General features: G+C 41.9%; 1 protein-coding gene across 2 annotated transcripts in view; it reads right to left on the reverse strand.

The window, feature by feature from the left end:
- Positions 1–16,837, reverse strand: part of UROC1 (urocanate hydratase 1) — a 44,198-nt gene that overhangs the window by 2,861 nt on the left and 24,500 nt on the right. For both annotated transcript variants that reach the window (XM_074914162.1, XM_074914161.1), the window contains exons 14-19: positions 16,232–16,353; positions 11,275–11,345; positions 10,208–10,306; positions 8,424–8,523; positions 5,503–5,584; positions 144–243 (exon numbers count right to left, since the gene is read on the reverse strand). In XM_074914162.1, coding sequence (XP_074770263.1) covers positions 144–243; positions 5,503–5,584; positions 8,424–8,523; positions 10,208–10,306; positions 11,275–11,345; positions 16,232–16,353 — 574 coding nt within the window. The remainder of the gene's footprint in view (positions 1–143; positions 244–5,502; positions 5,585–8,423; positions 8,524–10,207; positions 10,307–11,274; positions 11,346–16,231; positions 16,354–16,837) is intronic.

Consider the following 16,837-nt stretch of genomic DNA (forward strand, 5'->3'; position numbering starts at 1 on the left):
AATAGAACAAGTCACTTGGCCCTTTAGGACTATTCTTGGGATACAAAAAGCCAGATCCTAAAAGCACCTGCAACCCAAGTACCTAAATAAACATAGCCCTGGAGGCAGAAAAATATTAAACATATATGATGAGTTTTGCTTACACCATTGGAAACATCCCAGCTGAGCATCATCTTAGCCCGTTCTTCAGCTTCCTTGGACCCATCCAAAACCAGGCCAAATCCCCCATTGATCACTTCACCCCTAGAAAAAGTAAGTGTAAGAGAATTAGATCTGATTCGAAGCAATCCCGCAAAACTCACAGGAGTTAGTTTGTTCAGTTGCACTGCAGGAAGAAGGATGAGAACATAGAAATTGTGTCAAGAGATACTATTAGTGACCTTCATACGTACAATGAAAAAAAGGGAATTTGGCAGGGCAAAGGCCTAATTTCCTGACCTGTAGCAAACCTATTCCACCTTTCTTGTAAAGCCCAGCTAGCCAGTATCTGCTCCAGGCAGGAGTGACAAAAACTAAGCCTGTGCTGCATCTCCTGAAGACTGCAGTCCACACTGACTCTGGAAACAAGTAAAGAGAGGTTATGGCACTTCTGACAGTCTGGAGAGTCACCTATCTCTGGGTATTTTTAAAGGTTAAGCTGTTCATCTTTGCTGCACCAGAGCCTGCCACAGAGATAGGATCGTGAGGAGGACTGTGTACTTATTGAAACAGACAGATGGATCTATTTATATTCTCTTGGGACAAACGAGAGAGCAGAAGTATTTTATTAAAAAAGTGTTAACCCCTACTTAATGCACATCTGCCTCGATCATTTCAAAAACAGTCATTTATTTTGTATGAGATACATAGATGTTTAAAGACATCGGTGCCAACTTTTCAGGAAGCAGACTTATTGGCAGAAGAAAAACAGAAATATGTTAAAACTCACAGATTATAGTTGGGAGATATACCAGGCTGGTTTTAAAAGGACAAGGGAAAACACGTAGAGCAAAACAAATTGTCTGACTTGAGAGTCTGGCCTGCTCAAGTTCCATTTTGTTGCATATGGTGAATAGTGGTGAATGCAGCAGAATAATTAATTATTTGTTGATGTAAATCTACGAGTTCTGGCATTGTAATTCAGCATCAGCAATACCTGAGGGATGGGGCATGTCGTACAACACACGGTAGGAGAGACTACTGATGGACACCCTGGAGGCAGGATTTTGTCCTCTGTGTTTAGTCGTTAACATAACGAGTAAGTTCACAAAATTTATGTGTAAGAACAAGCAGACATATCCATGAATCAGACAGGAGTTAGGTGTCTTCCAATCCAGGAAGGAATCATTTCTTACTGTATATTTTCCAGCAGTAACTTAAGCTTCTCGGGAAATGGGGAAACGAGGCTATGTTAGAGCCCCACAGGCCTGACATCTCCTGAAACTGGAACTCACACTTTCTCATGTTCAATGTAATGTTATGGCTTAACATGATGTTAATTCCCTTTTACGTGTTATATATACTACTTGTGTGCTAAGTAGGACCCTACCACATAGCTGAGCAAGGAACTTAAGAGCTCCAGATCTCACCTATCATAGTACCACTGTGAATTCCCTCTGCTTTACCATTATTAGATATATTATTATAAATATTTTCTGTTGAAAGGCACAGTTTTCTTGAAGCTGACAGTTCTCACAGCAGAATGGCAGTGAACGAATCAGTTTAACAGGACATTTTGAAAGCAAGCCATGTTTCAATTGAGATGTTCGAATATTGTAAGCTCTGACTCTTCAAAATAAATTGTTTCTTTTTGACTGACCCTGTCAACACTTTTCAGCTTGAGATTTAATTCCCAGGATCTTGTTAGTGTATGAAATCTTTCACTAGTTCTGCTCTTAGCCTTATTTTGGGATGAAAACAAACATCCGAAGATCTGCATTTCTTGCAAATTCTACTTTTTGAATAGCTCGTGTTGTTACTGTCTTCTCTGAAAGAGGGGATGTGACTGGATGACAACATTATAAATGTAATTATATCAGACAAGGGCCAGTTACCTCACCATACTCTGCTGCTTCTATGTACAGAGACCAAATTAGCACTACTCTTCACTGTCAAAGTACCAAGCTAGAGTACACTTATGAACATCAGTGGTGCCATTGCCATGTAACTGGGATCACAGTATGAACACACCTCCAGACAGTCGATTGGCAATATCAGACAACAAAAAAAAAAAAAAAAAAATCAGACCTCTGGACCGGTGCTTTATAAAGATATTCTATATGGGAAGATGATGTTCTTTCAGTGGCAAAGATCCCCTCTGGGTCCAGCATCCCAAAGAGCACCCTTTGAAGCTTAGGCATGAACAGGGAGCATCTGATCTCACTAGCACTCCATAAATTTAGAGGCTTGCCATCGATTTCCAGAGAGATACTCTATTGTAAATCAGAATCACTCATCAGAATCTGTCCTATTGTCTGAAAAATCACTCGTCAATTAAATACCAATGTTTGTTAGGATGGATTTTCTAGCAAAACCTCTCACTTTTAACGGGGAGCTCTCTGCCTTCATTAACATTGGATCACATTTTCAGGTAATTAAAGAAACATGTGGCATTTTGACCTAAACTACCTCCTACAATTTCCAGATGTCTCCTCCTAACATGATCAAAGAAAACAAGGCCTCTCTCACAATCAAGATGCCACACTGTCAACAGTGCAGTTGGATTCTTAAATTGCTTCTGCCTTTTTGTTCCTACAGGTTGCTCAAGCTCTGTGCTAATATGCATTTTCCTGCAGATAAACAGGCAGCAAGAAACGCATAACATTAATTTGCTGTAATTACAATCAAGACTATGTTAATCTTAAATCTCTCAAACACCACATGTGATGCAGATTCCAGCTAAATAAATATTAATCCTCCTTTTTCTGTTTGTCCCACAAGGCTACAGCACAGGAAAAAAATCAAAGCAGGTGAAAGGCACTTCTCTAGGCTCACGGGGAAGATGGGGCAGATCTGTCAGCACTTCCAGGCAAGCCCAGCCTCTGCAGGCAGGACTGGTGGCTGAACAGAGTGCAACTGCCATTTCTGAACTCCCCAAACAGAAACTTGCCAATGACAACTTGATTTCTCTCTAATCACATGCATATCTGTTTATAAATAAGCTTCCGCATGTGCTTTCAAGTTCCTAAATCAGCTGATGACAAGACGACTTTCAGGCACATGGAGATTTATTGATTGCAAGGTCAAGCTGAATTTTAGCTCTCTAGAGAAAAGGAAAACCAGGCTCCTAAAACCTAAAGGTATTTATCTCTTCCAGGCAAAGAAAGTAATTTGTTATGGTTGGGGGGTTGTTTTGCTTCTTTTACCACCTTTAAATGATTCCTCTCTTTCTCCTTAGAAAGCAAAGGGTGCAGCACTTGAACTAGCCAGGCTGGTGCCATGATTAGTTAAGCCGAGCAGAACCACCTGTCGTGCTGTGGCTTTCGGGGGCTCTCCAGACCATGACATCTAATGACACGACGTTGTTACCACATCTGAGTCTCAGCGTGGTGGCTTATTAAGGCTCGAGCAGAGACCGGCTTCATTTTCAGGCTCCGCATTCTTCGTTGAAGCACAGTAATTTAATCACAGAGGGCTGTGACTGCTCCCGAGAACAAGGTGAGCAGATACTGTGCCACAATGACAAGCCACTAAGGAGCCATAGGAAATGTCAAAAAGGATAACCAAACCCTGGTTTTCCATTGATATTTTGATTTTGGTGAATAGCCACACACTGATTTCCTGATGCATTACATAAATGACTGCACCTCTGCTCTGCCTTGGGCAAGAGCTGCTTTCTCATCATTTCTCCACTTAAGAAACAACTAAACCAATATAACTGAAACTGCAGTGTGGTCAGTGCCAGTTTTCCAGAAGCAAGGGCAGTCTTACCATTCGGCCAATCTCTCTTTGAATTGCTCAGAGGGGGTTAGAAACGTGCAGGAGGGATTAGCCTTACAGAGGCCAGAGAGAGAGGGAATATGATCATTTGTATCCTTTGAATTAAACATTATCGAGGCACAGAACATTCACAGCATAAGAAATTATTTTAGCAACTCAATTATAATTATCATCAAAATATTCCAAATATTTTGCACAACATGTAGTAGAAAGCTGTTTTCTTGTATTTCCTAAGCAGGTATTTTAAAAGGTTAAATTCAGCTAAGGCAATTCAGAGAGAACTAGTCTGCTGCTATCTCTGGTGTCTAAGACTGAGACGACCAGAGTGAGAAGATATTCTGGTATGTATTTTCCATTCGGAGTTACGGATGTTGTGAATAAAATCCTGGCCATGGTTGTTATTATCACTGATATCAGTAAAGGCAAATTTTCACTCCACGTGTCTGAGCCCTCAGAAAGTTTTCTTATCCCGTTGTTCAATTTTGCTCTCATGTCCCTTCTGTTCAGTGGTTACTTCACTGAAATCAAAGGAATTAGAGTACAGGAGAGGGAATTCTCCATCAGACTTGAAGCAGTATTGTCTAGATTCATCTCATCTGGATGAATAACAATTAAGTATCATCAGATGTCTCTGAGGATAACATCTGCTACAAGTTCTTTGCTTTGCTGTTCTTGGCATATTCCAGAGCTGGATGGAACAGGGAAGTGGGAGGGTTCACTACAGTGTTTAATAGAGGGTTGTGCCCCCTTTGACTGGTCACACCACCAAATGAAGACATGACTGTAGATGGGAGAGGCTTTGCTGGACTATGCTGGAAAGGACAAACCAGAACTAAAGCCTCTGCTGTGCGGCCAGGCTCTCCTTTTCCCTACACCTCGGTCACTTCAAAGAAACCTTTTAGTAATATATGAAGGAGATCAGTTTTCCCCTCCATATATAATATTTCTTTCATTCTGCTTCTCAGTTTAGGCACTTCTCTTAGTTCTCTTTTGTGGAGGAGGTGTTTAATCCAGTCCTTACTTGGCTGTGGTCTTTTATCCTACTGGGCACAAGCAAGGGGAGAAAGACCTGGGGGTCTGCTGGCACCTGAGCTGTTTTGTATCAATAACCCTTCGTTGCACTTCAGCACATGAGCATTTATAGTGGGGTCCTAAGGTCACAGATTTAAATACAGCTTAAGGGGAAACCTAAACATAATCCATCCACTAACACTCTGGCTACGCATGTGTGAAGACAACTTTGGAAGCAGGATCTGTTCAAAAAGACCACAGCAGACCGCCCTTGTTTGGCAAATTAAGTTCTTCAAACTGTGCTATGGCCAATGTCCAAAACACTTTTTCTAGGCGTATAGGCATTCATTAAGAAAACCTCATACAACACCACACTTTACCCAATAATATGTCCTTCCAGCCCTTGTTTCCAAACCCATCCTTCCCACGTACATGACATTGTACTGCTCCAGTAATATAGACATCTCTTCCCCTTTTCCCCACAATTGCCCTCCTGTCTCTCCTCCCCACACACTACACAGCGGTGCTAATTGGATTCAGAGGCCAGTTTTAGAAACATAGATAAGATCTTACCAGCCAACTCCACCACCGTTGTGCAGCGCGACCCAGGTGGCTCCTCTGAATGCATCTCCTACAAAGTTTTGTACCGCCATGTCTAGGAGGAGAGGAGAGGAGAGGTGTTACAGGTCTGACATGCTGCCTTCATTATCCTGTTGTGCTGCTGCTTACTCCTTCCACTGACACCTCGATTATGGCTGTGTGAAGGCAGTGTTGGAGGCAGGGTTTACTCACAGCTTCTCTCACAGATGAACATCTCAATCTTGGGAGGAACAGACAAGAGAGATTTTACTCCCACTCTCTGCCCCTACACTGGAAGAAGCAAATGGCAGTTTCACACTGGGGCTTGTGAGGACTCTGGTGCTTTGTGCGTTTGTGATCCAACTCAAGCAGTTGAAGGACATACCAGCTCCTCAGCTGGGAGATACCTCCTCAGGGTGGAGAGAAATACAACCTTCTCCTTTGGGATACCTCAGTCATGGAAGAATGGGCTGGACACATCCAGGTGGAGGATTTCAGAATGGGGGGGGGGAAACCTGGAAAACTACACAGCTTGCAGTTCTCAGAAGCGTGAAGTATTTTCAGATCAGACTGCAGAGTTAATTCAGCCCTGTGCAGAAAGCCAGACTAAAGCTAAGGAGTTGCATCTTGGGAACACAGCAGGGATGAAACTGATATTGGCCCGATTCTCTGGACATGGGGGAATTTTACCCTGGACACAAGCAGCTAAAAAAAAAAAAAAAATCACACAGGAGGTTTACTTTTTCTAATGAATTAAGAAAAATAATTCAGACAAATGTAATTTGACAAATATCAAATGCATTATTTCCACCAAAACGTTCACTAGAATTATGTATATTCACTACAGTTTGTGCTAAAACATATACCCAGAGAGGTGGAAACTGGTACACACAGAGGATAAAAGGGTAAAATTTACTGGAAACATTTGTCCAGATTTAATAGATCATTTGCTGGGCTTTTAACAGAAAAAAAATAAGAGACAAACAGCAATATCCCCCCCAGTCACATTTGCAGATCTGCTGTTGTTACATGTCTGATGGAAAACTGAGTTTACTTGAGCACTAATCTATGTTAAACCCTGTCAAAAGCCCCATTATGGCATCTTTTATCTGGCATTATGTCACTTTAATAACCCAATTATCATAATTACAGTGCTGTCAAGAGGGAATGGTAGAGATCGAAATCCCCCTATTCTAAAATGTACCGATTTCTCCCTCAGCCACTAGCATGATAAGAGTGGAGGTTGGACAAGGAGTGTGCAAGTGGACTAATGTAATAACGTGCTGCTCCTTGGCTTCAATAAAGGTCACTAGGTGTGCAAATGTCTGCGCAGTAATGCCCCACGTTTGCCAAGGATCAGGCTGAGGTACTGTAAAACAAGACAGGCAAACACTCTGGAAAATTCCTGTGTGCTAGAGAGGAGCCAGTTTCATCTAAACCAGCTCAAACAGAGTGTTAAAACAACAGGAAAGAAGGGAGAGAGGAATACCTAAGACTTTATTCTATTACCTCCAGAGGGTCATCTGGTAACACAGAGTTAGGCCTGGCGGTTTCAAAGACCAGTGAAATCAGTGGTCAACAGACTTCAGATAAGCCCTTGGAGAAGGGCAATGCTTCAGGTCAATCACAAAAGGCAAAGAGAAACACAGCATGCTGAGCAACGGGGTTTAGCAAGCCTTGTTTCTAGTGCCCTCTTCTGAAGGCATTGCCTGAGGTTTGCTTCTGCTGCTAAGCCCTTCGGTGGGGACATTACTTTGGATTGCTGCTCTCTGTGCAGCTGCACCATTTTCTCACAGCTTGTCAGAACCAAATATTATTCGAGGTATCTGGCCTGTTAGAACTAGCCAACATACTCAAAATGGTGAAGTGGGACTGACAGACACAGCTAAAAGCCTCATTTCATCGAGAGATCCAGTTAAGATAGCAGGGAACTTCTTAAAATTGAGCCATAATTTGGTTCTATTATGAATGCCCATAATGGAAGTAATTCAATATCCTTAGCTACCTCTGTCATAATTTCCCCTTCTACAACAGCTTGTATCCTCCAATCTCACACCACTTCACAATTGTCAGTTCGTGACACGCAGAAACACTACTGTGCTAAAGCTATTATCATAAATTCCACTTTATGGATGGAAAATTGAGGAAGGTTTAGGTTAAAAATTGCTTAGTGCATCACTTGTTTTTTTCAGGTCTCCGACTTGGTATTTCTTGGGTTTATTTTTCTAAAGCATCATTTCACAAACTCAAAAGCAGAATCTGGCTAGCTCAGGCGTGCAGAATTTAAGGTTCCTTTTGCATAGCAAACCTACATGGCTTGCCCAGTCACACTGTAAGTGAGCAACAAGGCTTGGAGTCCAATGCAGAATGACTGACATTCATTCTCATGCTTTTTATGCTAACAAAGTATGTTCCCTTATAACCAGAAAAGTTCCTTTCAGGAACTCCAGACTGTTTTCTTGAGTCCTTGGGCAATGAAGCAAACTCAGCTATGAATCTTTTGGCTTTAAGCAAAATACTGTTATAGACCTGATTTTCAGCTTGTGAATCCCAAGAAAATACAGCTGTAATTCTGCTCAGATGACCTCGCTGGAACAGTGAGGTGCAAAAGTAAACTCAAACAGAAGACCCAGTCCTCAGATAGACTGCTCTCCGTTCACATTCAGGTAAATCTGGTGCATCTTCATTGATTTTTTCAGCATCGTTCTGGACCTCTCCTATTTAACGAGCTCCACATTCATGTCTGTATCACTATTAAATCCCATATTAAATTCCTTTCTTGGGAAATCTGATAAATTGGGATTAAAGGGTTAAACAAAAACATTTTAAAAATGTTGCATAAAAAACCCCCAATTTCTCTTTTCAAGCAATTTCCTTGTTTGCCCAGACAGACAAGCCTCAGCTGCTCTGCTGACCTGCACAGAAGGCTGATCCATCATAAATGTTTGAGGTTTCTCTGTAAGGACTGTCGGTCCCACTCACATCATGGTGATCTCGGCTGAGGACTACTGGAGCCTGCAAAAAAACAAGGACAAGATAATGGAATCCTTCATGGACTTTTAACGCTACTGAGGACCATCGTTTGCCAAATACACTTGTGTCTTCAGCAATTTCAAACCTCAGCGTTGCCCCCTCTTCCAGACCCCCTGAAACACCTTCTCCACCTGCTGTTATTTATAATAAAACAGTTGTTCACATACTGTTCATGAAAGCCACCATCCTTTCATGACTAAGAACAAAAGCTTGGGTTTATGCCCATGGCATCCTCGAAGGAGGAGGGTAGGGAGAAGAGGGGAAGGAGCCAGGTTATTTCTTCTGGGCATTTCCATGCTGAAATTTCAAAGACATTTATTTCAGTATGCAAAAATCTTCATTCAAAAATAGTTCTTGTTTGCTGTTGAAATCAAAACTAACAGTAAGAAGTTTTACAATTTTTCATTCTTTTAAAATTTTAGTCTCAAGACTTTAAGATTAAAACCAAGTTAGCAATGAAAACCAGTTACAGTTCAAGTCCATTCTTGATCTGGAATTTAACTGACAGTATGAATCTAGATCAGCTTGCAGGTCTTCATTTTCATTTGCCATGCACAGGGTTTATGTAAGGATAATTCACTCCTGGCATGGTGTGCTCTGGAATTAGCTGGCTCTTTTATGCTGGCAGTGAATTAGAAAAATCATTGAAAATAGACATGAACACCCAACCTGCAAGAGGAGGAATGGAGATCTGCATAAATTAAAAAAGGATGCAACAAAATCCAAGGGGCCTGGGAGTCTGACCTTGTCAGTCATAACTCCAAGGGAGTGCTCTGTCTGGTCAGGTTTATTTTTTGAGACTAGCTTGCAGTGACACTAATTTTGAATCTCGAGAAGGTCAACAGCATTTGAAATATTTTAACAAACATTTTCTAAGTAACAAAACCCAGACCTTTCCTAGCTGGAATCCATTCTAAGTTGAGTTTGCCCCTTTAGAAAGGGTAATTGTAATTCAGCTATAAAAGAGATGAAGATGAATGAGTGACAACGTTTTGGTCTGATGCTGCTGCACACACAGCAAGTAATGGGTGTAATTTCTGAGTGGTGCCTACATCTACCTACAGTATTCACAAAGACCTTGGAAAATCCCTATACAATTTGGCCCACAGTACGTATTTTTACACCACCACATATGGTCAGTGGGATTTTACACAGATGAGTAAGACATTATTCATTATGCACTAGAGCGGCAGCATCAAGCCTAACAGTTTTCTTCATTCACATATGCAATGCAAATGAAAACTGACTGCAGAGCTGGCTGTAGCCATAATAGGGCTGAAAGGGAGGGATAGAGGGTAAGAAGCACTGGGGAGTGCCCCAGTCTTTTGTTACCTTTAACATTTGAGGCACTGCTAAGGAGTTACAGTCCCTGCCTCGTGTTTTCAGCAAATCACAGCATATGTTGTCGTTGTAGATGCCCAAATAGAAAATAAAGACAGATTCCCAATGTGAAATAAAAGGCAGCATATTTCAGAGAGTCTCTCTTCTATTACACAGAACAATACTGGTGACAGGCAGAGAAGAGGACTGAGCTCTAATACATGCTAACAGAACACTTGTCCCACTTCTGCTCTCACTGGTAGAGCCTTTCTTCTTTCCCACCTGCCACCCCAGTCTCAGATATTAAACACAATTACCAGACCATATCAAGACAAAAAAGACAAACCTTAATCCTTCCTTCGGAAATTGCTCTGTTAATAGCCACAGCTATAGACACACGACCCCTCTGATCAGAATATAAGATTCTAGCTTGAGAGCCAACAACCTGGAAAACAAAAATGCCAGAGTGATAAGGTTCTCTGTGCAACTGGCTTATCTTCAGGCCCCAGATAAATGGAGTCACAGGAGTGACCCCTTCCCTTCTGTAGGAGAAAGTACAGATTATTTCTTCATCAACATCCAGCTTCCAGAAAAAAAGAAATTAAAATCCCTCTTTGAACTGAGTTTTATCTCCACTCACACAATCAGTGACATGTATTTCTGTATTCAGCTGCTACTGTCCAATAAATCCCACTTTTTAAATCAACCTGACTGCTAGGCTATAATCCCCCATCAACAAATCCCTTATCAACAACTGAGAAGCAGAGGTTTGGAACTGGCAATGGTGGGCTGGAAAGAAGAGAAATATGGAGACAAAGAATGGCAAAGAACATCTGTCCTGCACAGTTATGCTCCCCTCTGGCTTTTACCCCACAGACCAATCTGGCTTCCAGATGAGCAGAGCACATATGAACCCTACAGTGTTACCAGTTAGCTTCACAGTGAGAGCCTGTCCTAAAAGAAAAAAACAAAAGATGCTTCACTGGCAATCTGCTTCCTACAGTGCAAAAGGAGGGCAGTTCTTTGGTCTCATCAACTGCTCTTGAAAAGGGCACTGGGAACTGCAGGTTTGAAGAGGTTGGGCCAAAGCAGTGCCAAGAAGGACATTTTGAATAGTGCTCTGAGAGAAAGGTAGTTACAAATGAGGTGGAGGGGGAATCATTGATGTGTTTCACTCCAGATATAAGACTAGATATCGCTGGCTTATTTGAACGTTTCCAGATGAGGAAGTGAAGGGTAAGAACTGCTTCAGCTCACCGTAAAACCCCGCTGTGGAGAGAGTTTAAGTTATCAGCCCTGGGAGTTACAGCCAGTGTTTTCATTCATGCCCATTCCTGCGTTCCAGTCCAGCGTTCAAAACCTGCATTTTGGACCAGGAGCTGTCACATGTGCCAAAGGAGGTTGTGCCCTTACCAAGCTGTGCCTGCCAGCTTCCCGGATCCAGCGGATGTTGTCATGGTACTGCTGCTTCACAGATGTGCTCACTTGCAAGAGAAAGCAAGAAAGAAAAGAGGGTTTGAAAATGAATGCAATATGCTCTAAATTTAATTTAATTCGTCTGACAGCACTGCAAAGTCAAATTCTGCTCTCGGATACAGGCACGCATATAGGAAATGATATATAGAATCCTCTGTGCAGCTGGTGCAGTAACTGGTACCGTGTATTTAGAGGAAGGTATGAGATGTTGCCCAGGAGACAGCTGGAACAATAGCTCCCATTCTGATCTTTAGGAAACTAAATTAAACCTTGAAATATGGGTTACAGCTACTGTTCATTTTTGGTCACCTGGCTTGCTGCCTGCTAAATGCCAGTCCCTCTCCAAGCCCTTGCTAAATCAGTAGCTTTAGCAAACTCCATGACACTGGGCACTACAGCCCAGTCTTGCATCAGGTAGTAAATAACTCCTTTGAGTCAGCCAGCAGAAATTCTCAGAAGCAGCTAGCAATATGTACTTGAGAATAAGTTACGACAATGCTGAGATACAGATTTATAGCACAGCAGTTGCTAAATGGCCCATGTGAATGTTTTTATTCAAAGATAAAAGTGAGGTCTCTTATCCTACAAACCGAGGTGTGCTGCCTTGTGTTACTGTGGAGCACAAACTGCACAGAACAACTTATTATGGAGCAGCTGCTTTATGTGTAAATCCACCCTACACCTTTTTTTTAATATATATATATATGCTATCTAAGAAGAAAATTACATGCAATGTTTTTATATTCTCCAGCTTCTCGATTCATATCTGTGCTATTCCAGCTTGATCAGCCAAACCAAAAAGGAGGAAGAAAAAAATATATTTGAAGTGAAAAACAGGGAAATAATGGCACATATCACTCAGATACATGGTGACCTCAGTACAATCAGCTGCCTCCAAAGGCATGGCACCATCTGCAGGGAGTGAGTAACAAAAGGGAGAGGGGGTATGGAATGGGACAGAACAATTGTCTTACTGTCTTAAATTTGAGGGCTTTTACAGTTGTGCCTTTCCACACAGCCTGAGTGTGAGCTCAGATGAGGTTACAGCAGCTGAAGTTACTGCCTGTAGGCTCTTTCTGTATGAGCTCAGCTAAGTCACATTACCCTGTCCTGAGAGACATGGTCAGCTACCAGGGCTCAGCTGGCATGTGGCAACATGCTAAACCAGTGACTTGCTCATGCACTGGAATCACAGAACCAGAATCATCCTGGTTGGAAAATCCCTTGCAGCTCCTCCAGCCCAACCATGACCCTCCCCCTGACCCTTCCCAACTCCCCCAGATCCCTCAGCGCTGGCTCAGCCCGACTCTTCAACCCCTCCAGGGATCCCGGGGACTCCCCCCTGCCCTGGGCAGCCCATTCCAACGCCCAACAGCCCCTTCTGCACAGAAATCCTTCCTCAGAGCCAGCCTGACCCTGCCCTGGGCAGCTTGAGGAGCTTCAGGTTATAATAATTTCTGCAGAGGCCAAGATAGCACATTCCCCATCACTTCCCCTCTCTCACCCATTTTCAAGTCAAATTATAATGCACATATAACTTTTTTTTCCAAAGTCAGTCAAACTGGAGATACTGCACACTGCTAACTTGAACTTGTCCCCAGTAACTGAGAAGAGTGTTTAGATTAATATCTTCCCACTAGGCAATATATCAGCAGATATGCATAGTAAAACCAGAAAAAGGAAAGAGGAAAAGGCAAGATACTCCTATTTAATCCAGCTTAAACACATTGTTAAAAGGAAATGTAAAATATGATCGTTCCTGCAGATGCAGGCCTTCCACAGAGAGCTTTAATGATCCTAGAAAGACCTGTCAGTGCTTTAGGGGTTGGCTCCAAGTGACAGCTTCTAAACGCTCCAACCAGGATTAACGTGTCACCTCTTAGTTTCACAGGGAGCGAAAGATGAAACATATGCTAGTGCTGTCCTAGTGGGATTGTGCTGCCACTCATAAGCTTTAAGGAAGCATCTCCTAGATGGTGATGGGTAGTATTCATTTTGGTTATTACAGATATTTAATGAGAGTTTACAGGAGTTAATACAGAAAACCAAATAAAGAATGAGCTCCTTTCTATCGCTTTTATAAGATATCCCAGAAAGTACCTACCATATCTTATACTTCACAGAGCATAGACTTATAGAAAATATCTCACTGTCTGCTAATTCTGTAGAACATGTCCAGAAGACAGATGAGGATACTGGCTACAAAGACATATCTCAACACAGCACACTGTCCCTCCCAGCCAGCTCCAATAAACAGTCATATCCTCTGTCCTAACCTGTGATGTGTCCAAAGTTGGATTTCATCAGTTATCCCTGGGGAAGTGAAGAATCCTCCCTTTTATTTAGTCTTAATTCCTGCAATTTTAAAAAACGTTACAGCTCTTTCTAGAAAAAGACCTTAACTTTGGAGTAGCTCCATGTGTCTCATATGCTAAACTGCTACCTCCAGCTCCACACCCCAGCAGGAGTATGTTTTGAAGTCAGGCAGGCTCCTGTGATGCTTCTGGTATTTCAAAGGCCCTTGCACTTATTTAGGGTTTAAAAGATACTAGAAAGCACTATGTACTCAGAGGAATAGTCCTCATCAACAGAGACTGACTCCCTTAGCTCTTGGGAGATTTGTATTGTTGTTATGCATCAGTTCAGTCTTCAAACCCACGGAGGCTGTAAATCCAAGTTACACTCCAGTCATCAGTGCTGCATCTCCTGTGCAAAGGCTAACTGAAAAGCTCAGGTACCTTAGGAGTGGAAGCAGATAACAACACTACACAGGACTTTAAACAGTTTTTGAGGTTTATGTGCAAAAATTCATCTCCACAAAAGGAAAAGAATGGTTAACATTGGACTCAAGGCCAGGTCAAAAGTTTAGACTTGGAATGTAATAACAGACTTCAGCTCTGCAGAGTCTTCACTCAGTCTTCATAACAGATTTATTTTATAAAATTCAAAGGTAGATTCAGATTTTAGATGTAAAATATGTGTGTGAGCATATCCAGACTGGAGTTTGGTCCAAGCCCAGGTCCCATAGGAAGTGGGCAGCAAGTGGAATACTCAAGAACATGAATTCGTGAATGGCTGCTTATTTTCTGGCCAAATTCTGTTTTCATTTCTCTTTGAAATCCTATTCTCATTGTCCTGCCAAATTCAACAGCAAATCCAATAATAGCCTTGCCCTTAAGCCTGTTTTTACCTGTTGGGATTTTTTAAATGTCATTTTTCATTTAAATTAAGAATATACATGCAAGAGTTCAATGCTTTTTGTCTGTGGAAGAGACTTCTCTCCCCAGCTTTACATTACCATCTATATATACACACACACTATTGTACACACAGCAACTGATTCATTTCCCAGTCTTACAGTGCAAACCATCCAAAGGTCATGCATCAGTTGAATCTTGAGAGAAGATTACTGGAGATTGAAGTACATGGCAAAAAATTTACTGCAAATTTTTGAAGTTAGATCCAGCACTATAGTATTGAATTCCACCCTCTCTTCAATTAAGCCAAAGGACCAGTTCTAAAAACATGAAAGTTCCAACATCCTTAGAACAGGGTAGGCACTTTTGGGTCATTGCATGAGAAACACCTCATGCTCCAGTGCTGTTTCTTGAAGATGGCTCCTAAGAAAAGTTTAGGACAGAGCTAAGGACCTTGCAAGGTCAGACCCACTCTACCAATAATTCACCTCTTGGGAAGAAGAGGAGGCTGGACACCAGCGTTACATTATAGGAAGACAACAGTAGTTTTGTTTCAAATGAGAGCCGTATCTGAATGTGATATATCCTTTTCAGAAACACCACCCTAGATCCTCACAGTGCTAACTGTTCCAGAACAAATAGGAGAGCATTCAAAATTTTCACACTTCTATTTATATTTCAATTATGTCTTTCATGAAAAGAGCAATAAATATTTCAATATTAGCAGATAAACATATTACGCTCTCCTCCCCATAAAATATGCTTTGGATTTGTGATCCATTTCTTTCTGATCCCTTCCTTGATTCTGAGAAACAAAGCTCCACTCTCTGGAAACAGAAAAGCTGAAGACTTCAGTGCTAAGGGACAACTTGACACTTAAGACTTTGAGTCTGCTGTCCAGTTACTGGAAAAGCAGACAAAGAAAGGGAAAGCAGCAGGGCCTTCCACTGCAACCTGGGGGGTTAGGGTTCACATTTGCTGGCACAAAATGAGCTTGGTCTCAATTGCCATTCATAAGCAGGGGATAACAGTAACAGCCCACTTTCAGAGATATGGAAGAGTGAAATAGAGTGTAATTCCTAGATACTAGAGCAGCATACAGAGCCATGCAGATAATCCAGATGGGTTCTACCAGTGAGTAGAAACAGCTGTCAATTTATTAACAAATGACAAAAAGAGAAAGACCTCAAAATTGTAATCACAAATAAATGACACTGGATGGAGCACCACATCCATGAAACCTGGTCTCCTGCCACTGACCTGCTTGCTACCCTCTTAAAAACCTCCCATGCCTCATTCACCTGTGAGACAGGGGCAAAGCAATGCGACTCCTTTAAAAAAAAAACCAAAAACAAACAACTCTTGAAGACCTGTTGATGAAAGATACTGTTTGTCTTAAAGTTTTGAGGTGACAAAGTGAAGGAAAATCTGTAACAAGTCAGGAGAAAGGCTCTTAGCCAAAATTGCAATGATAGCTTTGGGATCAGTAACCTCTCTACATGGTGTTTTTCCATTTCACCTGCTGGTTACACTCCTTACAGGAGTGTGGAGAACAGCAAGATTTCCTGCCCACATGGAACAGGCAAGAGAATGCTTCCTATGGCCTCAGCCAAAAGCTAACACACATTTCACAACTCTCAGTTTCCTTTCCTCCCCAAAAGCACCCCCGGTGATGGGGGCATGGGATGGTGTCTTACCTCCCTGACGTATAGAGTCTTCCAGCACAGCCGTGGCAATTGAGTCAGTGGTAGCAAGATCCTGTGGGTCACCTGAGGTGCAAACCCAGCGGAATGGCCCAAATCCCAGGGAAAAAATGTCCCTGGGAAGAGAACATGTTTCATTAAGAGATAGTTGAAATTCTTTCCTTATTTATCCTGGCTGCTAGCAGTGCTTTTCTTTCATTAGCTGGAGACGGAAGAATTTGAAACATTTTCAATGAACTAATCTAAACAGAAGCATCAGGGACCATTAATTCAGAAATTAAACAGCGCTGTGTCACGCAGCCATTGACAGCTGTATAAAAATACAGTCAGGCCAGAATTTTGATAGGAATCTTAGGCAGTTCAACCAAACAACTGAATCATCAGATGAATTGCAGTTTTTCTTTTGTTTCGTCAAATATACTCTCCCTGCTGCCCGTTTTTTTCATCCTTAACCAAGGCTAACTCTGAGTGCAGCTACACTCTCAGACAAGTGTAGGTTCTGAACAAGTGCCTGAGACCAGAGTCATTTGCTGTCCACATTGTTTATACACAATAGTAAGATATGCTTCAGCTGAGATCTAATCTTGTCGGTGCCTTACT

This window comes from Athene noctua, chromosome 10 (assembly GCF_965140245.1).
Source record: "Athene noctua chromosome 10, bAthNoc1.hap1.1, whole genome shotgun sequence".
NCBI lineage: Eukaryota > Metazoa > Chordata > Aves > Strigiformes > Strigidae > Athene > Athene noctua.